The 23,384-nt window shown below is 43.8% G+C and overlaps 3 protein-coding genes and 1 non-coding gene across 4 annotated transcripts; 3 read left to right on the top strand and 1 right to left on the bottom strand.

The window, feature by feature from the left end:
• The first annotated feature begins 8,196 nt into the window (after nt 1–8,196).
• On the top strand, nt 8,197–17,032 carry eif4g2b (eukaryotic translation initiation factor 4, gamma 2b). Its single transcript, XM_085913719.1, has 21 exons — nt 8,197–8,254; nt 9,686–9,800; nt 10,863–10,928; nt 11,087–11,212; nt 11,398–11,500; nt 11,588–11,719; nt 11,839–11,905; nt 11,986–12,137; nt 12,208–12,318; nt 12,551–12,733; nt 12,855–12,996; nt 13,116–13,282; nt 13,361–13,474; nt 13,774–13,902; nt 14,028–14,132; nt 14,472–14,687; nt 14,763–15,021; nt 15,091–15,295; nt 15,417–15,625; nt 15,736–15,857; nt 15,987–17,032. The coding sequence occupies exons 1-21, from the start codon at nt 8,197–8,199 to the stop codon at nt 16,050–16,052; spliced, it is 2,847 nt and encodes a 948-aa protein (XP_085769845.1). The 3' UTR covers nt 16,053–17,032.
• Nucleotides 13,525–13,673, top strand: LOC147055382 (small nucleolar RNA SNORD97). Its single transcript, XR_015066590.1, has one exon. It is a non-coding gene; the product is annotated as a small nucleolar RNA SNORD97 (small nucleolar RNA).
• LOC147055383 (uncharacterized) lies at nt 17,006–19,555 on the bottom strand. Its single transcript, XM_085914381.1, has 8 exons — nt 19,259–19,555; nt 18,983–19,123; nt 18,703–18,903; nt 18,414–18,605; nt 17,887–18,096; nt 17,637–17,735; nt 17,483–17,550; nt 17,006–17,237 (listed from the first exon to the last, which is right to left on the bottom strand). The coding sequence occupies exons 1-8, from the start codon at nt 19,505–19,507 to the stop codon at nt 17,075–17,077; spliced, it is 1,323 nt and encodes a 440-aa protein (XP_085770507.1). The 5' UTR covers nt 19,508–19,555; the 3' UTR covers nt 17,006–17,074.
• A 492-nt stretch (nt 19,556–20,047) lies between these two features.
• lyve1b (lymphatic vessel endothelial hyaluronic receptor 1b) lies at nt 20,048–23,036 on the top strand. Its single transcript, XM_085914379.1, has 6 exons — nt 20,048–20,487; nt 21,061–21,223; nt 21,576–21,715; nt 21,783–22,067; nt 22,272–22,353; nt 22,564–23,036. Exons 1-6 carry the CDS (start codon nt 20,253–20,255, stop codon nt 22,775–22,777), a joined length of 1,119 nt encoding a protein of 372 aa, XP_085770505.1. The 5' UTR covers nt 20,048–20,252; the 3' UTR covers nt 22,778–23,036.
• Nucleotides 23,037–23,384: the final 348 nt, after the last annotated feature.

Consider the following 23,384-nt stretch of genomic DNA (forward strand, 5'->3'; position numbering starts at 1 on the left):
CTTAAACTGTGCCATGATTAATTGAGCCCGCGGTGTGATTCAAATATGAATGAGCTGCTTTCAAAGCCTAAACTCTCAGGGACTCCTCAGACCGTCCCACGCGCTCATTTTTCATGCCTGGCGCGTTTCCTCGCTTGCTGCTTTATCTTGGTATACTTTTATGCAGGTACTAAGTGCGTGTGTGTGTCTATTTGTAAAGGTGTGTGCATTATGAACACATCACATATACCAACCGGATATAAAACATTTGTGTGTTCATTAAAATATAATAAATTATATTTTGCCGGACGGACGGACAGATAACAGATAATAAATAACATACAAAAAAACTTTCTGTGGAGAACTTTACCCTCAATGAATATCAGCCCCAAAACATGCAACAGTTCAGATAAAAGCGTTGTTTTTTTATTTTTTATTTACCCGCAGCCCTAATACTCCTCGGAGAAGTCGATTGGCATCCCTGAACAGATTGTTATTTGAATTTTATCTGCGTACTGTTTGTAGCAGCCCGTCGAAGAGACTTCCCCTTGATACACACACGCTCACACGCACACACAGTGTCCGCTCCAATTCCTGCCGACAACACACTGTGGCGTGTGTGTGTTGGTTTGATGGAGGGTCCACTCCAGGAGGGAAGCCGAGGGAAATGCATCACTCTAAATAAGAGTGCTTAGAGTTGGCAGCGAGGCTGGCAGGGCCCTCGTGAGGACTGTGGGCGGACAAATGCATCGCACAACCATACACACACACACACACACACACACACACACACACACACACACAGACACGTACGCACACAGCGCAACCTTTAGCCGGGATAAAGAGGATAATAACTCCGAGGCCCGGCGCTGGATGTGGGCCCAGCAGGTGGTCTTCATCCTCAGAGCAGGTTGTGGGTGTTTTCCGCCATCATGGAGGAGTCAGTGAAGAGTCCCATTCAGAATAGTGAGTTTGGCATTTTGTAGTTTTGTGTTGTGAGGCGATACCTGACGTTGTAATTATATGACAGCATTGAAGTAATTAATTGATTCATTAATGAGGGAATTGCATAATTTCCTGTATAAAAATCTTCATGTTGTGATTAGGGAGTAGGGCATGAAAGAATGATTTGGAACACAGCTGCAGTGCCTGTGCAGTGGAGCGAGGAAGACGCTCGCTCGTCTTACTCCATAACAAAGTCATCACAAATGCTCGGATGAATGAAATGAAAATAGAGCCTGAGGAGTATACAAATCTTTAAAAAAAAATGTTTTTCTGTTACACACTCTCCAAACAAAATCAGGCCTTGTTGCGTCATCTATTTTTGGTCTATTTTGATCTCATTATATACATCACAAAACAGGGGTGTGTAGACTTTTTATACCAACCGTACAATGCAAGCTGCTTATTCTTGCTACTATTGTAGTGTGTTCATATTTTTTTTTTCGTTTCCATAAGGTGTTTCAACTTTCAAACAATCTGTCCATCCATTTTCTACCACAAAGCGTAAAAACATCTGTTACCTCTCCTTATCCTGTCTTCTACTTATCTGGCAGAACGTCCAAAGTTGCTTATTGTAGTGCCTATCACGCTCTCCAACATCCATCCGTTCATTTTCCAGCCATCCATCGATTTTTTGACCTCTTCTGCGTCCCAGAAGCTTCCATCCTTGCATTGTTTATCCTTCTCACAATCATCCGTCCATGCAGGATGTTTCGGGATCTACTTCCACTCTTACTTCTGGATATCAATCGTGCAGAGATGTGTCAGGAAAAGAAAAATGTCAGGAGGTTAGCTCCGCCATTAAGAGTTAGGTGCATGTGGCAGGGGAGGTCCCCCCCCCCCCGAGTTTCCTGTAGGGAAACGATGACCTTTTTTTTCCCCAGGCGTTCCGGTACTTCATCACTGTCTGACCAGGAAACGTTTTCGCGCCAAGCCAAGGGCCAAAGATAAAGTGGACGGCTCTATCCCGGGATCGGCCCTACCTGCTGACTCGGGCGACCTATCCCATTAAGTGCTGGGTCAGCAGATAGCGGGGCATTTACCTTTGTTGCCATGTCGTCCTCGTTTGCCACTCAGCACCTTTTCTCCCGTTATACAACTTCTCTTTGAATCCACCTGACTGACTTTGAATTAGTCACTCTTGTTACAAGTTGCAACAAAAATCAAGCCTGGATAGATTTTGAATGACAGCCCATGTCTATACTTAAGATGAAGAATAGAAGATTACTCATCCAGCTGGAGAAGGTCAGCAACCTTCCTTGAGTGCCACGACCATGAAGCTTTATTTTCTTGCTTCTCGGTTGTGTCTTGAATTTTTTTCTCTTTTTTCTCTTCGCTCTTCCCTAAGTATTTCTGAGAAGCTACATTTCAAAGAATATCCCTTACTGAGTGAATCACAATAGCGCTGTTGTTTTTGAATGGTAGCACGTACGCGCTATCCGCTTTTGAATCCTATCAATTCTAAATTGATATCTCTCGCTCTCTCGCTCACAAACACACGAGAAAGTTCAACTATACTGATTTTGAATGACACAGCAGAAACATTTAAACACACACCGGCACTTTTGAACTATTGATTTTTAAGAATCGGCCCACTCTGCACAATAAAATAACAAAAAAATTATCTTCAGTGGCATTATTATATTTTTTTGGTTTGTTTACACCGCACACACTCTCTAACACACACACACTGGCTCTGACAAATGAGTAGGAAGGTCATTAAGAAAATGTCATGGGCGTCATTACCAGACAGATAATCACAGCGGCCCGCTTCCAAAGTCAAAACTGAGCTGTTTTTTTTTTTTTTTCTGCATCATTAGGCCAGGACACAATACTGCACGGGTGACATGAGCATTAGCGCCTGATGCATCACGCCACCGCAAAAAAACAGCATTTGAAACGTTCGCCCAAGCACGAGACAATTTGTCGTTAAGTTGCTAATGATTACAAATGAGCTAGCTGTTGCGTTGCTAACGATAAACCATTAAAACTGTCGTCCAGACGTCCAAATGAACTTTTCAACTAAGCTGCCGGTTACAAATCAACTATGTGTCCTTGAAAATATCAAGAAAAATTTTCAATGCACCAAAAGTACTGGACATGACGGGAAACATGAAGACCAATAATTAACTCATTGAATATAACATCAAAGACAATTTGGGCTTAATCTTAAAATGCATGTTATGATAACATCAAAGACGTTTTTTTTTTGTTTTAAATCTAAATGAATGCGCTCAGCGATCAAAGGAAATGTAGTTTCGTATTTGTTCGCCGTATATTAATGTCCTGGCTGTATAGTTGATGTGAGAGTGGCAACAGGCGGGACATAACCGGCCCCCGATGCCTAACTCGGGCCCTCGTCCACCAACCTGTGCTCCTGACCTACTTTCCCGGCCTCATCCGTCACGCTGAAATCGTACCCCCTTGCATCCCATTTATCGCTCCTGGCTTTTTTTTTTTTTTTTTATTACCAACCATCCGCTCCGACATTTGAATATTTCATCATGGCGGCGTAACGCTTTCAACACGGAATGTGATTTAACCACAGCGGCGGTACACGCGACTGACAGCGTGATTATTGCTGTCAAAAAGTGATACATGGTCCGTGCCGTAACACGGAGCGATGAGACGGGAGCAGGACGGCCCCTCGCATCTCGTAAATTTGCCGCACAAGTAGGGAGGGAAGCCGCCGTTAATTTTCCTTTCTTTTCTAAATTGATTAGCGCATCAGGAGGGCAGGCTAATTGCTAAGATTGGTAGTCACACGAGTAACAGTTCAAGACTAGACTTGCCAAACCTTCTTGTTTCTATTCTGTGCTCAAATGATAAAACTGATTGAGGATTATTGAGCGTTAAATCAAGAATCCAGGTTTGAAGATCTGGTCGAGAAGGCTACAGTTAAATATGAATCACAGGGGAAATGCTAACAATCTGGTTTCCATTTGGCGCTCAACCAGCTGCTATTTCAAATGGATTAATAATTGTAACTCTACCAAATGCCAGACCTTCTTGTTTACACTTTTTAAGGATTTGAACCCCATTATAAAGGGGATAATCGATATACTCCAAAATGCCGGTTGTTAGGCTCCTTATTGGTGAGAGGAGGTGTTAGCATGACGGTATGCTAACCCTCAGCTCGCAATTAGAGGTTAAAGGTCTCTGGCAGCAGATGTGTTGTTGTTGTGCAGCTGCAACCCGCCTGCCAGCGTCAATCGATACCGGCGGATACGGGCCATGAGCCCCCCCGCAATTCCCGGGGGAGTCAATCACATGGTCACATGATCAATACTCAGCGTATTCCTTTATTAGCTCTGCAGCAGCAGCAGCAGCGGCAGTCACGTGTTTCTCTTTTGCTATGTGACTCTTTTTTTTTTTCTTTTTTAATGGATAAGCTTCTTGCTTAGACATTCGATAACCATTGAATGCTTGAAAATGAATCTGTTTTTTTTTGTTGTTGCTCTAGCCTAGAAGAAAAATTAGGAGGGTAATTTTCTCCTACTGTAGCATTTCTTTAATAGACTCCTATTGGAGTGCCAATCAAGCAGTTTGACATTTCAACACCAAAGAGCAGCAGGTTGCACCCGATGAATGACATCGTGGACATGTCAACCAACCAAATGTTGAAGAGGTTATCTTCTCAGAAGCCGATCAATCGAGTACTGCGTACACCTCGGTAGGGGTTTAAACCGCCATTGATGCGTCTGAGCCTGTAATTGCGGTCACATAACAATGTTTCAACGCTCTGTACTTGCTGAGAAAATGATTGCAAAATGATTGTTAAACCTAGAAGAATGCTGACAGGAAAAAGGTGAATGACATAGACTGGCGGGGGGGAAAAAAATCAATAGCTTTTATTTTTCACTTGCTCAGGCGGCAAATAGGAAAGGAGAAAAAAGGCTGGCAGACAGGAACAAAAATTAAACTATATTGTTCTTTTTTTAAATTATTATTGCCCAAGCACCTGACTAGAAATCATGATGAATGGTGGAGGAAAAAAAAAATCATGATTAATTAAATTGTTTTCACTACTCGAGTTCCAATAAGGAAACACAACAGAGATCAATAGTAAAAAAAAAAATCTTCAACTTTCTGGGCATTTTTTTTTTTTATAAATCTCGTAACTTAAAGGTAACCTCGGTCTTGTTAGTTTTTCTCTACCATCTAAGGAAGCAAGGTGAAACCAAAAAGAGGTCACACGGGGACCACCAGGACCACCACTTTCACGCGTGTAATAAATCTTATTTTTCAACCAGTCGACTCGTACTTTGCGACAGGAAACACTCGCAGATGGTGTGCGACGTTCACACAACAGCCTAACAAATGGAAATAGTAAACGAAGTCGACAGTCGCTCCCCGAGTGGAACATCCGGCAGGTTCCGCCATTGCGGAGAAAATAAATAGGCACTTCTTCTCAAAAAAAACAAAAACATTATGAGTAAAATACAGCGGTGCCTTTAACATTCCAGCACCATAACAGAGAAGAAAATGCAGAATGTGCACAAAGCGTGACACAACCATTGGGATTGAATTGACAAATAAGCCAATGTTTGCTTTGATCTGCATGCTTCAGATAAAAAAAATGGCGTAGGAATGAAAAGCCAGACGAGCGTAGCGAAGCCTACATTCTCGCCGTTGGAACCTGAACAGGTGTTTCTCGAGAGAAAACAGATTAGGAGTTCATGTGTGGTTATGTTTAATCAGTTAATGAGTCCATCCGGTTGGAATAAAGTCTGTGAATGTTAATTGGTCGACTTATCCACAAACTGGCGCTTCTCCGAAAATGTGCTCCAGGTGACCTTGGTCACACAGGAATCGATAATCAACGGCGATATCTTCTTTTTTTTTTTTTAATCCCCTCCTGCTGTCAATTACACACTATCAGCCAACCTTATCGCGTCGTTTGACAAAAAGTTATCGCTGTTTGACACCTAGGCCGAACCAAACCAGCTCATTCCTGTTCTGCTTTCTCCGATTTCACAACACAAACCACCAAAGCACGCATCAGTCACTGAAGAGGATAACTTTTTTTTTTTTCTCTAGACAGGAGACCTGATGTCAACGTAACGGATGTTTTTTTCAATACAGTACACACGAACCCACCTGATTTTTTTAAGTGAGCAAAAATATTGGAATATGCGACAGTTTCCAGCTGCTCAAAAAAAAAATCGATTGAACATTAAAGACAGTTTGTTGTTTTTGACCTCGGGTTTCACTTGTGAAAAATGCATTTTCTGTTGAAGAGCAAACATGAAGGTCAGAAAGATGTCTGTCTACTGGAGAAAAAAAATAAAGCATCTTGAAGCTGAGTAAAGAGAGAAAAATGGATCAAAGCTATTGCAAACATTGGGTGAAGCCAATAAAACAATTTGAATTGTCTGGGAAAAGTAAGAAACTACTTCACTACCCTTCACTGACTGAAGTACATAGCAAATGCGTTCTTTATACTGTATTCCATGTCAGGACTTTGCACAAACATGTCAGCAAGGTCACTGCGCCGTCGGGTTGAATTCATCGCAGACCTATGCTTCACATTTTGGCGGACCATCCAAGGTCTTAAACAGGGGCACGCGTGGGAGGGCGCGTCGGCGTAGGTAAAGCATTGAGGTGAGGCCAAGAGAGTCTTCGAGCAGATCCCAGTCATAAAAAATGACCGCTTTACTGCGTATACCCTGAGGATGGAATTAAAATTTGAGAAAAAATGTCAGAGGCTTACACTTTGATATAATAAGAGCATGTTTGGAAAAGGTCACACTTGTCATATCTGAAACTCTGGCATTCATTGTAGCTCCTTAGCAGCAAAGAGTTCTTGTTTTCAAAATACACATAGGTATTGTTACAGAAGGAAATAGTATACTGGTTTTTTTTTTAACACAATTTAAAACGGTTTCCAGGTGTCTTCATAAATGCACATCAACAATAATGCACATCATATTTCTTGCCATGGCAAAATTGGCTTGTTTAAGGGGTAGATGTAAAATACAAAAGGATGTCAACATTTTCATACTGTATTTCTATTCCCATTATTTTGTATCGGTGGATAAATAGTCCCTTCTAATGGGAATATTATTCTATCATGACTGGCATGTGTAATTTCTGGAATATTTTTATCATCACGTCTGAATGCGCTCTGGTTTATGCCTGGTTGAAACAATTAGAATATGCCACGAATCAATTTGCACTGTGCAGCTGAGCGCCATTTCCCACTCGTACCTCGTCTTCCTCTTCTGTTTCAGATATGGAAGCAAGGTGCATAGCTAATTAAAGCGATAATTACTTTTCGGCTCTGTGGATGACTGTTGCTTTAAATGGGGGTCTTGAGGGTACGTAACATAATGTGGCCAAAGGTCCAGTGTGCCTTTATACCTCAGAATTCTACTCAATATGAGGGACTATTCTGCTATCTAGTGGCGACTGAGTCTTACTGTAAGACACAATGCAAGTGTTCCTTGACTAGCCATCCATCCATCCATCCATCCATCCATCCATCCATCCATCCATCCATCCATCCATCCATCCATCCATCCATCCATCCATCCATCCATCCATCCATCTGAACTGGTTGCCAGCCAATCGCAAGGCACACAGAGACGAACAACCATTTCCACTCGCACTCACACCTAGGAGCAGTTTGGAGTGCTCAATCGGCCTACCAAGCATGTTTTTAGGATGTGGGAGGAAACCGGAGTGCCCGGAGAAAACCCACGCGGGCCCGGGGAGAACATGCAAACTCCATACAGGGAGGGCCGGAGGTGGAATCGAACCTGCACTCGAGGCGGATGTCAAGTCAAGTTTATTTGTATAGCCCTAAATGACAAGCAGTCTCAAAGGGCTTCACATAGACAAACAATTGACAATTATTCTGAAAGCATCCCCTGATCTTGAGCTCCCAAAAGGGCAAGGAAAAACTCAAAAAACGTATTACCCAGTGCACCACCGAGCCGCTCACCCTTGAATAATTAAACTTAATTTAACTTTCGAATTATTTGATTTTTAATCAGCCTATCTTCAGCGTTTGTAGTCTTGCAAACGGAGGCAATTTTTATTTTGTTTTGTAACATTGTCATTTAGAAAAAATATTTGAACATTTAGTAAAAGGTCTTGCATTTAATCAGAAGCCTTCAACATATCATAAATACAGCTTTTACAAATCTGCAAGCAGCCCCCTATAATACTGATAATTATGAATTGTATAAATGTCAACCTATAAAACGATAGATGCAGCTCTATCTCCTGGATCTGCTGGGCCATTACCCCAACTTGACCCTCTTTGTAAGTTAGCAGATAATTTAAACAGAAAATAAATTCAAGTATGCAAAAAAAATAATAACAATGGTGATAAAAGAAAAATTGCAGAATGGTATTTAGTATGCATCCCAACTGAATGATTAGCATCAAATTTAATGCTAATGTAAATGCAAAATTATTCTCTTTGAATTCATTCTTTCCTAAATTTCCAGTATACATTATAGCCGATAGATCACTTCGCATTTATGAATAACCAATACAGTACAGAAGTTTCCTGCACTGCAGATGTTAAATTGAACGTCAATCAACCAAAAGAAGGCGGTCCGTTGTCTCCATCCAAGCATTTCATTTGCTAATGTTCTTACTGGTAACGCCTTCTAATGTGTTTCTGTCCTTTGATTGGTTCGAGTCGGCGCAGCAACATGATACGTCATTGATACGAAACGCTTTGATTGGCGACTCGCTTGCCCCACATTAAGCGAAACGGCTAGGCAGCTAACGCAAACAAGCCCGGGTGAGCTAAAGGAGAGATTGATGCGTGTGCTTTGTTGTGCGCTCATCTTTCTGCTCGTCGCCAACCTGTTTGCCGTCAGAAAGCCCAGTCTTTACAACTGTTACATTTTTTTCTCCAACGTAATCACAAAACATTTACAAATCTGACGCTGCCTTGGTGAAGGTAGGGCAGATTTCTTTTCTCTCCCCGCGACGCAAACGCCGCACCGGCTGATCCAAAATGGCGTCGCGGTAGCTGACAAGTGAAAATTTGCCGTCTAGCAGCGCTAGCCGATAGCGTGTTAGCATCCGAGACGGCTGCTAGCTAAAACGGCGTCATTGCGTGTCTGATTTCGGTGTGATAATATATGCAATTTATTCCTAAACGGTCAGAATAAGGTCGAATGTGGTGTCCGAAATAAGACTCCGGTAAGTGGCCAGCCAACGCCGGCGATTTACCCCGTTCCCGTTGCATTGGAACGTCAATGCACCCCAACCTGATTCGCAAATGTTGTCGCTTTAGACATCTTGCACAATCTAATTTTGGCAATGATTAGAACGTCACTGGATAGTAGCTTGACGGTCATTTCGTTGTTTTCAACCCTTTTTTATCAAACGACGACGTCTCGTAAACCGGCTGGGTTAGCTTTTAGCATTAGCCGGCTAGAGACGGGGGTGTGCTTTGTTCTAACAAAGACTCTCACGAATTATTTATTCTACGTCTTGTCAATCGTGTCCAACCGTTCGCCGAGAATTTTAATGTCCAAACACGGCATCATGGGCGCATTGTCGCATTTGCCTCATGAATGCTTTCATATTGTGCGTATTCGTCAATGACGAGGCCAGTCTCTTAAGAAAGCTTCAATATATTTAAATTTGAAATAAAACAAATGTATTAAGTTTTGGACAATTGTGATCACTGTGTGATTGCTCATCTCTTGACTCCGTGGTTCTTTTTCTTCTCCAGCACCGTTCCCCCCCTCCCTCTCCCTTCCTGTTATCCTTATTCTTTTCACTATTCTTCATTGTCAAGCCGCCAAAGTGGAGAGTGTGATTGCAGAAGGGGGTGCTTCTCGTTTCAGGTAATAATAATAATCCTCTTGTGTCATACTGTATTTCTATTCCTTGACCCCCACCCCCCCCCCCCACCCACACACACACACACACACACACACACACACACACACACACACACACACACACACACACACACACACACTCCTACGTATAACTTCCGGCTGCATAGAACAAAGCAGGATGTGGGAAAGGCTCAAAATGGCTGTGCAGCGTAGGCGCAAAGTGAGGAGGAGGAGGTGGGGGGTTCTGGTCTGTTGATACGAGCCTTGTGATGATTTGAGTCCTCTGGGTGGTGGACGGCAGCACAAGCCCACCGCATTGTGCATTCCATAGACTGTGTGAGATGCAGTGTTTGATAAAATGCATACGCCCCGGCACCACAACCAAAGATGGACTTTTGTAGGCTCCAAGCATAAACAGTGGATCTCTATAACTCACATTAAGGTGCTTGCTGCATTTGACAAGAATTTTATGTTCTGTTTGCTTTACTGAGTTGCAGCGTGCTACCATAGTTGGTATAATAATTAGTTCAAGGAAAAAAAAAAACAGATCTAGAGTAAAGATGAATGTCTTCATTAAATTTTCTCCAACTGTCGTGACTGCTTTTCTGACCAGCAAAATTGGGGCTGCTGCTAATGGTAGTTCAGCTATGTGAGTTTGAAAAACAATGACACCATCTATTTAAGAGGTTGCAAATTTGTTTCTTCAACTTAATTTTGCAACGCAGTTGGTGCTGTCTGTTTTATTTAGTTAGAGGAAAAAAGAAAGTTTTGTTTTGACATATGATTTGATTTCGGGTTTACTGCATGGGAATACAGCCTCCCAAAATGAAAAAAAAAAAAAAAAAAGAGAGAGCTCATCGTGGCTTAACCCAAACGCTTTTAGTGCTGAAATATGATTTCAATAGTTATCCATGATTTTGAAATGTATTAATAATTAATTATTTATTCCTGCAAGCATCGGCAATGATTTATTCATGTACAGTTGCTACTCATTATGATAACAAATAACGGCATATTGTATTGTAAATCTTAGAGCTTGTCTTTTGCTTGTTCTCGTCTTCGCAGTGCTTCTTCGGGGGGAGGAGGTGGTAGGGGTGCACCTCAGCACTATCCCAAGACTGCCGGCAACAGGTGGGTCACCGCGTCAACCCGCACTTGTCCTAAAATCTCACCCAGTCATCCGCAGATGATTTGATCCGTATCTGTGACACAAAACTGTCATTAAAAGTTGTGTAGTTTTGGAGTAAAGACATAATAGTGTACAAATGGTCTTCTTTGGGCTCCCACAGCGAGTTCCTGGGGAAAACCCCAGGGCAAAGCGTTCAGAAATGGGTTCCTTCACGAAGCACTAGACGAGATGCCAACTCCAGCAACGAAAAAGAACGGCACGATGCCATCTTCAGGAAAGTGAGAGGGTAAGCAAATGTGGACGTCTTTAAATCCTCCCCACCCCGGCTCGCATTAGTATATGCCACTCTGATAAACGTGATTTATCGAGGTTGCTTGTCGCCACGTGGAGTTGAAGAGTTACAAAACTGAAATGGGGAGGTGACTTGTTTTCTTGGTCGTCACACTGACGCGTTTGTTTTCGTTGCTCCAGCATACTCAACAAACTCACGCCTGATAAGTTTGACAAGCTATGCCTTGAGCTCCTGAACGTGGGCGTAGACTCCAAACTCGTCCTTAAAGGTATCATCTTGCTGGTACGTACGGGCACACACACGACGCTCGAACTGGACCACGTACGCTTTCACCGGCCAACTCTTGACCGATTGTTCCGTGTCCTGCAGATTGTGGACAAAGCCCTAGAAGAGCCCAAGTATAGCTCGCTCTATGCTCAGCTATGTCTGCGTTTGGCAGAGGACGCACCAAACTTTGATGGCCCTTCGACCGAGAGCCAAACCTCCCAAAAACAGAGCACAGTGCGTGTCATTCCTGAACTATTCAATACAGTTTTGTGTGCAATTTTTATACATTTATATAAAAAAAAAAAAAAAAAAAAAGCTTAACCATCCATGCTGATTGTGTTCTGCTCCTTCAGACTTTCAGGAGACTGCTAATTTCCAAGCTTCAAGATGAATTTGAAAACCGCGCCAGAAATGTTGAAAGTAAGTCTACCTGGTGAATTGACTTTGCGTGTTGTTTCAGTTTCACTCGTCCCCACTGACCGTCTCGTCTCATCCCTCAGTCTATGACAAACATGACAACCCTCTTACTTCTGAGGAGGAGGAGCAGAGAGCCATTGCCAAGATCAAGATGCTCGGCAACATTAAATTCATCGGGGAACTTGGCAAACTCGACCTCATCCATGAATCTATCCTTCATAAGTGCATCAAAACGGTACGTCTCCCAGAGTTTTTGGAAAGATGCCACATGGAAAGCCTTGCCGTGACCCTTCTTTCCCTTAAAGCTTCTGGAAAAGAAGAAGAGAGTCCAGCTTAAGGATATGGGCGAGGATCTGGAGTGTCTCTGTCAGATAATGAGGACTGTTGGCCCGAGACTCGACCATGAAAAAGCAAAGGTAAAGCAAAGCCATTCAAGGGGGCTCCATATTGTGTTTTCACAATTACGAGTTATCAGGTATCTTGAGAAAAAGCATGTCACATTGCAACGAGTATAGAGAATTACAACATAATTAACACCATTTTGGGGGTGGGCCAAGCAGGAATGTTGAGTTGTTGTTGAGTAATCTTTGAGTTTTTTGTGGCATTTAATAATAATGTGTAAGCTGAATCCTTTTTCTGTTGCCACAGTCTTTAATGGATCAGTACTTTGGCCGTATGCGATCCTTAATGAACAACAAGGATCTGCCAGCGAGGATCCGCTTCCTGCTGCAAGATACAGTGGAGCTGCGAGAGAACAACTGGGTCCCCCGCAAGGCTTTCCTCGACAACGGACCAAAGACGATCAACCAGATCCGACAGGACGCAGTAAAGGTCAGTCAGTCAGTCTTGGACGAATGCTCCACTTTTACGAGCAGAAGGTTCATGTGTTGTTTTGTGAGTGTGCCTTTTTTTTTTTTTTTTCCCCCCTAACGGACCTCTTCATGCCTTTTAGGATTTGGGCGTTTTCATCCCAGCAGCTATGTCGCAGGGCATGAGGATGGACTTCTTCCTGGAAAGCCCCTTCATGCCCAACAGAATGAAATTGGACAGGGAGACGCTCGGCGGATTGGCCGACATGTTTGGACAACTGCCAGGTAGGAGTTGTCAGGAGAAGGAAACATTCGGGACACTCGCTTGTATGGAGTTCTCATTTGCTAAAACACAAATGTACTTTTTTTTATGACTTGCTCATTGACGTGCTGCCTTCTCCCAGGTAGCGGAATTGGAACAGGACCGGGTGTCATTCAGGACAGGTACTCTCCTACCATGGGACGCCATCGCACCAACCCGCTCTTCAACGGCCACGGCGGCCACATCGCTCCGCAGCCGCAATCGCAGTTTGACATCGGGCCCAAGTCCTCCTACGTGAAGTCCAACCAGGTGAGCGAGCGCTTTACCTTTCCTGGCCTGTCATCCTGTCCAAAATATCTGACCAAAATGTCCTCTCTGCCCATGCAGGTTCAGAACCAGCATTTCCTCAGCCAGAGCCAGAACCACTCGGCCCAACAGCAGGTCCAGTCCAAGGACTTGCCCCCACGCTTCAGCAAGAAAGGACAGCTCAACGCGGATGAGGTAACTTCTCTCTGCCACACCCGCTGGTGTGTGCTCCTCCTCCCCGCCTTGTGCTCATGATGACAAAAAGACGCGTTATTCTGAGGAAGCAAACTGCCACCAGTCCTCTCCTCCTCCATCTTTCTCTCCTTCTACTTCTGTTTTTCTTCCTCACACTGGTTGGTGGTCCTCTGACTGTGATTATGAGATCTGAGGGCATGAGCTCTGTTGGTGCTCAGGGGGTGGTTTTGTTTCTTCAAATGTGAGACAAATGGCTTTTTTTTTGTGTGGTGGTGTTGTTTGCACGTGACCTCCCGCAGATCAGCCTGCGGCCGGCTCAGTCATTCCTCCTCAACAAGAGCCAGGTTCCCAAACTCACGCCGCAGATCCCCTCCATGATGCCTCCAAGTGCCCAGCCCCCTCGCACGCAAACCCCACCCCTGGGACAGGTGAGCAGGTCCCGTGTGCAGGTGTCACATTGAGTGTGTCCAAAAAAATGGCAGAAGATAAATTTGCTCTATGACCAAACTTGTTACTCAACTCTCCTCTTGTTTTCCCTCTGCTTTCACCTCAGTCCCCTCAGCTCGGCTTGAAAACCAACCCGCCACCCATTCAAGAGAAGCCTCCCAAGACCATCAAGAAACCACCTCCTGCCAGGGAGGAGCTGCTGAAGATGACTGTAGGTTCACCAATATCGTTGTGACGACTTCTAACTAAAACTGGCCAGCCTCATTGTGTTCTTCACACCATAGTTTCACTCTTGTTTTTGGAAGTGCTACCAAAGGGATTTAAGGATCCCTCAAGGAACCTAAAATGTATTCATTACAGTTAGGTCATTTCTTGGTGACATATAGAAAGAATTTCACAGAACAACACTCAGTAAAAAAAAATATCTACACACATTTGTATTCCGTGAATATTAAGAGGCTCATTAAGCACCTATCTAATGGATATGCTGACATGAGACTTTCACAAAAGATTTAAGGGATGATAATGAATTTATGTATGATTTCCAAAGGAGGCAACCATGAGCGAATACTTAACCAGCAAGAACCTGAGCGAGGCGGTCAATAGCGTGCGTGAAATGAAGGCCCCCAAGCACTTCCTGTCGGAGATGCTGAGCAAGATCATCGTGTTCTCGCTTGACCGACCTGACGAGGACAAGGAGCACGCCAGCAGCCTCATCCACGCGCTGCACCTCGAGGGAATCATCACTGCTGAGAACTTCATGCAGGTGCGCGTGCTGTCGAAATGCTGTTATGTCTCCAGGAACATGATGGCTGCATGATCACATCTTGTCATTTTACAGGCTTTTCTCAACGTCCTGGACCAGTGCCCGAAGATCGAAGCGGACGTGCCCCTGGTCAAGTCCTACCTGGCCCAGTTCGCCGCTCGGGCCGTCATCGCCGAGCTACTGAGCGTGGCCGAGCTGGCGCACCCGCTTGAGAACGGCACCCACTTCCCGCTCTTCCTGCTCTGCCTGCAGCAGACCGCCAAGCTGAAGGACCGCGAATGGCTCACCGACATCTTTCAGCAGAGCAAAGTTAACATGCAGAAGATGCTGCCCGGTAGGTTCTTGATGACCATCCGTTACCGGTCCGCATCGCTCCTAACCCCCCCCTTCGTCGGCCGTGCAGAAATCGACCAGAACAAGGATCGCATGCTGGAGATCCTGGAGGGCAAGGGACTGGGCTTCCTGTTCCCGCTAATGAAGCTGGAGAAGGAGCTGCTGAAGCAGATCACGGCAGACCCGTCTCCACAGTCCATCTACAAGTGGATCAAGGACAACATCTCCCTCAAGCTCCACACTGACAAAGGCTTCGTCAACATCCTCATGACCAGGTAGGGGGAAAAGCTTCAAAATCTTGACCCCTCAAATATGAGGAACATCAATTATTTCACACTGATTCACACATACCTAGCAAGCTCTCTTGTCAACTTTCTTTTTTTTTTACGGCCTCAGCTTCCTGCAGTACATCGCTCAGGAGCTGTGCATGCCCGAGGGCGACGAGCAGCTGTCGGCCCCCTCCAAGGAGCAGATGGAACAGGAGAAAGCACTGCTGTTGGCCTTCAAACCTGTCATGCAAAAGTTCCTCCACGACCACACCCAGCTACAGGTCAGCGCCCTCTATGCCCTGCAGGTGCACTGCAACGCCAACGGCTTCCCCAAAGGTACGCTACTCCGACCGCCCCGCCCACTTCATTAGGTACACCTCCGTTTAAGATGCTGCCAGGTCCAGCTGATTGGATATCATGAATCAATTGCGTTGTGATTTTTCAAGGCATGTTGCTGCGCTACTTTGTCAACTTCTATGACATGGAGATCATTGAAGAAGAAGCCTTCCTTGCATGGAAAGAAGACATCACCCAAGAATTCCCAGGGAAAGGAAAAGCTTTGTTCCAGGTATGTCCCGTCAACGCGTGCCACATTTTGTTTATTTCTTATGAGTAACTTTGACACACCATAACATGAGTTGTCAAGCAGGCTCAAGTGTATCGTCGGCGTCTGAACTCAATCGCGCGTTTCCTTCAGGTCAATCAGTGGCTCACGTGGTTGGAGACGGCCGAGGAAGAGGAGTCCGAGGACGACGGCGATTGAAGAGGCGCCAGCCGCACATTATTACTCTTTGCCTTTTCCTACGCGCTCACCTCCAGCATCGATCGATCGATTAACCACTAACGAGCGACACTGCCCCCGCGTCTAAACCCTCTTCCTCCTCCCATTCTGTGGCCACTTGTGGAGTGACTCGACTTTTTTTTTTTGGTAACACTTACCTCCTTTTGACTAACTCGCCCCCCCCACCCCACCCTGAGCAAACGTCAAGGTTGTAAAATCATTTGGTTTAGTCAACCATGGCTTTTTTTTTTCCGCATCAAAGTTCCTTCTCAACCAATCACCAGTGACTTTCTACCTCTTAAGGGGCTGGCCTTTTGTGCTCTTTTTGATGAAATCTAAACCACAAAACCCTCTCTGCAGTGCTAAATCCGGTATTTCCTCAAATAATAACCCCATTTAGTCACTTGAGAAACAAATGCCTCACATGATATGTAATAAGTTTAACTATTTTTTTTTTTTTTTGGTGGGGGGGGGTTACAAAATGTGTTACACTAACAATGTGACAATTGATGGATTTTTAGTTACCATTTAAAACAACAAATAACGTTTTGTTCCGATGGGTAACTTCAGCTACCTTGCGACGTTTAGCATTCCGGTTGCTCCACAATGTCGTACGTCATTTTCCCTTTAAATCCCATTCCGCCTGAGGTAAATTGTTACATACTGCTCACAGTCCCAAAAAATTCGAGGCCTCACATCCATCCGCAGTCAATTATTACCCCGTTCCCGATGGCTATTTTCAGGAACTACGGCAATAATCTCTTAATTTAAGTACAACTGACATCACGAATTCATCTATTTTTTAAAACGTTTCAGTGAATGATATAAAAAGCTGCAAGTGTCCTCATTCTTGCCCTACTCATCTCTTCTTAAACACTGCTGAGTCATTGTAAGTGAACATCATTGTACTCATAAATCATGATTGTGCACCTGCTTTAATGTCAATAAAGTCAGTAAATGAACACCGATGACATCACTCGTATGAATGATCGTCCCTGCAGGACTTAATCTTGATCCGTGGGAATCCAGAAGTATTCCACCAGCTTTCTGCTTCGTCGCTGGCTCATCGCAGACTCGGGCCGCGCTCCTTCAAAAGGGGGCAGCTCGTCAAAGTGGGCCAGCCCGCCGTCCTTCGCCGAGTGCGGGGCGCTCACACGGAACATAGTCCTAGGAAGCGGGACAGAATTGAAGGTTGAGGAATTGTGGCAGGAAGGTGAATTGGTTGGCCACTAGAGGGAGCCAAATATGGGTAGGTCAACTCAATTCATTTGAATATGAAGTTCTGGAGTGATACATTGAAGTGAATTGGTGTAAAAATGAACTTTTGACTTCCCTTTTAAACATGTGAAACTTATTTCCTTTGTTTTTCTATTACAGTAGTTTAACATTTGTTGAGAAATGAGAGGCAGGACCTGGATGAGGTCTCAGATTCATCTGGGTTGGCCTCCGGCATAGTAGAGATGTAAACTGGGTCGCCTTCCTGTCTCAGAAAGGAAAAAACATGTGCAACTATAAAACTAAACTACCTGTAAAGTATTTCCAAGATTTCTTGAGAATATGTCTCACCGTAAAGTTTTTGGGCGTACCGTCTTGATTTTTGAGAATTTTCACCCTTTGGTCGCTCTCGGTCATGCACAGGAAGTAGTTCTTGATGTTAACCTGACACTTGAAAAAAAAAAACATTTTGAAAAGGAAAATACAAATCAAGAACTTTATTGATTTTGGCGGAAGTAAAAATTTCAAATTGAACCCATTTTTTTCTTCCAAGACTATTAATAAAAATAAAAAAATCTATTTCAAACTATCACGTCCTCACACTTTTGTCCCGCCGCATGGCCTTCATGTGCTCCTGCTCTCTCAGCACGGCATCCAGCAAACCGTGCTTCTCTTTCCACTCACGACACTCGTCCGCCCAGTTCCTCCGCTCCCGCTCGGCCAAACGCCGCTCGGCCTCTGCCTCCTCGCGGCCTCGCTCGGCTCGCTCGCTCGCTTCCTGCGCCGCCGCGGCTCGACGTTGCCGTTCGGCCTTGCTGGGAACGAGATATTTTGATTCACTACTGTGTGTCGCAGCCAGAAACCAACTGAGCTATATATATTAAACTGAAGACAAGTCCAACTGTCCAAAAACCATGATCTTGCCTCCCCAGTCTTGATTTTGGTCTGATTTCAATCGATAACAGAAGAAATGTGTGGGTTTTGGAAGCAGGTCAAGTTTTCAAAGCTACACACATTATAGTAAAAGACAACAAAGCCAGATATTAGCTTTATGTGGCTAAGATGCTAACATCCGTCCTGATCTTCCTTCAAACATGAGGTGGTTTCAATTAAGCCATATCATTTTACTAGCCTCTCTTTGAGTTGGTGATTTTCATCAGTAGTATGTCTGAGCTTGTCTCTTAGGGTGTCCCGGTCCTCCTGCAGGTTCTCGTTCTCCCGCTGGAATACTTGCTTGTCGGCGACAGCTCGCTCCAGTTTCAGCTGTACCTCAACTAGATTCTTCTCCGTCTGAACCAGGACGAGCTGAAGGTCGGATCGCTGAAGACAAAGAAATCGTGTGAGTTTTTTTTTTTTTTCGAACAAGAATATTAGTTGAGTCAAAATGTTTGTTTTGTGTGTGTACATGCATATTTACCTCCTTCTTCAGCTCTTCCACTCGTCCTGACAGTCGTGTTCCTTGTTCCTTAGCTTCCTCCCTGTCTCGCTGACCGGCAATAACTCGGGCCTCGGCGAGGGCCCTGCCCCGGTCGGCCTCCCTTCGATGCGCCTCTGCCTCGTCGGCGGCCTGCGAGCATAACGCCGCCGTCTGCTGGCTCTGGCACAAGCGCTGCTTCAGCTAGAAAACACACATCTGCGGTTTGACGGCTAAAATTGAATGCTAGCCACGACCTCCTCACTAGACTCGGGTCACGTACGTCTTTGACTTGTGCCTGCAACTCTCGGTTGACGCTCCTGAGGTTCTTCACGATGAGCTCGTTCTCCGAACACATGGTCATCCTCTCCATGCGAATTTCATCCGACAGGAATTTGTTCTCCTTCCTCAGGTCTTCGCACTCCTGAGTCCACAAAAACAGAGGAAGAACAATATTTTTCATTTTTATATATTTTTTTCCTTTGGCCCAGTCTGATTATCACACAATCGATTATCACAATACTCGAAAAAAAAGATGGCTACTGTATCTTCTCCTTACCTTCCTCTTGCGAACTAGCTCTCCCTGCAGGTGGTTGATGTGCAGAAAGGATGTGTTGGAGGTCACACCGGCACTAATGGGCCTCACCACCCTCAGTGGCCTTCGGGTCGGCCTGGAAAGAATTCTGACCCCCTCCTGCGAGTCCGTGGTCCCGAAACGCACGCCGCTCATGGTGAGGGACTTGCCAAGGCCGTCGTCGGACGAGCCGGACGAGCGCAGGTCCGTGTGGGATTTGGCTCGGAGTGACATTTTCTTCCCCGGAGTGAAGCTTGGCTTTTTATGATGGCTGGGTCATCACCTGAGATTCATTCAATATTCATCATCAGGTAACAAGAGAATACTTGGGACACCAGAGAACTTGAACTGTCCTCGTTGTAAAAGCTTCATTAACCCCAAAGACATTGCTTTGAAATCACACTTAAAATATATTACAATAGTTCCTGGCCATTTTTTTTTTTTTATTAGAACAATGCAACACATTTCCAATGACCGATTAATCGGTCAATTCATTTTAAACAATGTCTCGTGAATCTTTTGGTCCCGACAATAAAGATATGAATTACAGGCCGAACATTTGACTTTTGCAATCCTCGAATATTTAATGTCACAACCGAGAGAAAAATCAACAAAAAAATCAAATGTCTTGCGTAACATCAAGCAATTAATCGTTCAAGCCTTAGTAATATTTTAGATACTATCACCAGAACGATGCTTTTGAAAAGCTTCTGTGAGAAAAGTATTTTGGTCCACCTCCCAGATGAACTTAAGTGTTAAAGTGAGAGGAACCACGGGACCCCGGGAACATTCCGGCGGTAATTCCAGTTTTCCCAACAGACCTCTGGTGCTGACCAAGCATAAAAAATACCAGGAAAGAAAAATAAATTCCTGATTTGCAAACAGACTTTATTATCATACTTTGATGATGTGCTTAAGCCGGAAACGAGTTTAAAGACAAATTTGTGACAATGTGTGAAACACAGCAAGACGGTTAGCGATGGAGGTCTCGTCGGTTATCTGGTTAAAGGGGCCACGCTGCAGATTTGACCTTCACTTCCCTTTTCCTCTCGTTATCTGTCGGGTTCGCTACGCTGTTTTTTTGTTTCTTTTTTGCCCGCCCCATTGCCTTTGTGTTCTGGCGCGACAGAACATTGTGGTAGTGGTGAACGTGACCGGTTCCAAAATGTTGACTTGCTTGTTGACGCTGACGCTCACCTCCGCGCTCCTCAAAGGTACCTGGATAAATGCCTTATGCTATGTAATGATTGTGTCAATGGCTGCATGAATATCAAGAGATGCTTTAACGCTTTCTGAAACTTTATTGGGCACACAGTTGTTTGATACTTGATGCTGCATGTATACTTGACTGAACAGTTTTTTTCTTTATTATGATGTTTTGTTTAATGATTATTTAATTGATATCTTTATTTTGAACATCCAAAACAAAAAAGAAAAATAAGCAAAACAAATAACCCTTTAAAGTGCCCATATATAAGTCCATACAAAATAAATAAATAAATAAATAAATAAATAAATAAACCAACAAACAGAAAGAATAATTAAATAAATAAAGAATAATAATAATAATAATAATAATAATACATAAATAAAGTATGCATTTCTAAAATGCTACAGTTTTATTTGAGTCTCAAATGTGTCCTGTCAATCACTCATGTTTTTGGCTTCGCTGCGCCGAAGGGCTCAGGTGATGATCGAACAATGAGAATGAGTATTGGGATCGATACCGGATTTTGTCGAGTGTCAGATGTGAATCCAAACCTATTGTCTATCCGTTGTGTTTGGAGTCTCCAAAGGTCAGAGCGCCGCTGGGGTTTTCCTAGTTATGGAAGGTGGAGGTTACACTTTCAACTTTACCGCTGCGCCCGCCGCTTGTCACTCGCGTCACGCTACCATGGCGACCGTCGCCAACGTGGAGGAGGCATTGCGACATGGACTGCAGACCTGCAAGTATGTGGATTGGCTAACTTTATTGCCATTCAGTTTTGTTTTTAAGAATTGCTTAACCGCTTTGATGTTCACTTTCAAGATCTGTCTTTATTTGATCAATATGACCTTTTGACCCCAAACATTTCTTTTTAACATACAAATGTCAAAATGTTTTTAAACTCACGTAATTAAAAAAAAAAACTTTTCAATATGTGTTTCACTGAATTGCTTGACGAGTCCGATCAAACGCTCTGGTGGGCCGTAGGTGGCTCACGGCCCTTATGTTGCCCACCTTTGGGATAAATCTAACAAAAGTGTGACAAACTACATCAAATCATAAAGTATGTTATACTCATGTGTGACATCTTTCCAGGTTTGGCTGGGTGGCGGAACAGGTGGCCGTCATCCCGCGACTTACAGCGAGCAATAAGTGCGGAAACGGGAAAACTGGATTGGTCAAGTGGAACGCCGGGACGGATCAGGCTTTCGCCGTCTTCTGCTTCACTGCGACAGGTGGCGGCTAATCTAAACATGCCACAAACTAACTAACATAATGCAAAGCACTTTTTGTCCTCCACAGCCACCACGCCAACATCCTCGCCCAATGCAACTCCGTCCACATCGGCACCTTCACCAACTACAGCCGTAAAAGCGCCCCCAGCGTCCCACCCGGTCCCTATCTCCTCCACCATCTCTCCATCTCTTACCCACCATCCCTCCTCCTCTGCCTCTTCAAATCATGCTTTTCCTTCTCATGTCATCACTTCACGGCCCACTTCCTCTTCCTCCCGCTCATCCTTCACCTCGACTCCGACTCATGCTTCCAATCAGCAAACCCAGAGACCCGTTAAGGCCCCCTCGAGAGGTACGGTCCAGAAACAGTGAAGTGAATGCTTGTCATTTATTGACAAGTTGTTTGTTTTAATGTAATCTTTGTGTGATATTTTGCTTTGTAGTGTTTTTGTATGTTAGGTTTTTTTTTCCTTTCAAAAAAATCTAAGAAAAAGTTAAAACACACTGTCGGATTTTATCCTTGAAATTCTCATTGAACTAAAGTCTGTCTTTTCAGTTGTTTGGATGGTGTTCATTGTCCTCGGCATAGTATTCCTCATGGTGACGGTGGCCGGGGTGTCGTGTTACTACTACAAACTGTGAGTTTAATTCAGATTAGCATTAGTAGCTATTCAAGATTTTGCTGTCTTGCTGACATATTGTCACTTTGTATGTCACCTATATTCAATTTATAAGTATGCCGGTGCACATTTTAAGAAGATTTTCCAAATTGATACAAAATATGAAACAAAAATATTTAGGAAAATGCTAAAATATGACAAAACTACTTTTTTTTCGCCCCATGAAAGGAAAAGTGGGTCCTGTAGGTCGCAGGCCCTGCAGGGGGATGATGTGGAGGCAGAGATGTGGAAGCCCACAGACAGCCGCACGAACCTTCACAGAGCACACAATGACTATGTGGAGGAGGAGGAGGATGAAGACGAGGAGCAAAGAGATACAAGGTTTTCCAGTGATATCATGCTATGTGTGAACCCACAAATGAGAAACATCACAGTGTCGTAAACATATTGTTACATTAGGAATGATACTTTTCTGACAGTCAGTCTTAATAAAAAAAAAAATATTTTATTACATTATGTGGGTGTACTTAATGTTGTTAATAATATGATTTTCTAGGAAATAAATAAGTACAAAAACAGTATAATTGGAAATATATTATCCATACAATTGCCATTTACAGCGAGAATAATTTCTTTTATTGCTGTGTCTGTAAAACTGCATTACTTGCTCGCTCATTGAGAAACAGGACACCTAAATAAAAATCAACTTGATTATGTGAGAGTGTAATGCAGTCACAATTTTCACTTTTCTAATTCATCTGCTTGATTGCAATTTGCTACTTCAAGAAACTAATGTCGATAAATGTCTTGAAAACAACTCTTGACATCCATATAAATGTGAATCACTGACAGACTGACTTTTAGTGCTTGATATTGCTTAAATTGAGTTTGAGGGGGCAGAGACCCAAGACAGTGAAAGTGCATCACGTGTCCGGAAATACATGTCACACAAAATAATAAATACAACTATTACTTTCCCTCTAACACCGGAGTCTTATGAAATACCATTGCTTAATTTTTTTCTTCTAAATTAAAAAATATATGAACCA

The sequence above is a fragment of the Syngnathus leptorhynchus genome, chromosome 6, assembly GCF_054491065.1.
Source record: "Syngnathus leptorhynchus isolate UIUO chromosome 6, UIUO_Slep, whole genome shotgun sequence".
Classification (NCBI taxonomy): Eukaryota; Metazoa; Chordata; class Actinopteri; order Syngnathiformes; family Syngnathidae; genus Syngnathus; species Syngnathus leptorhynchus.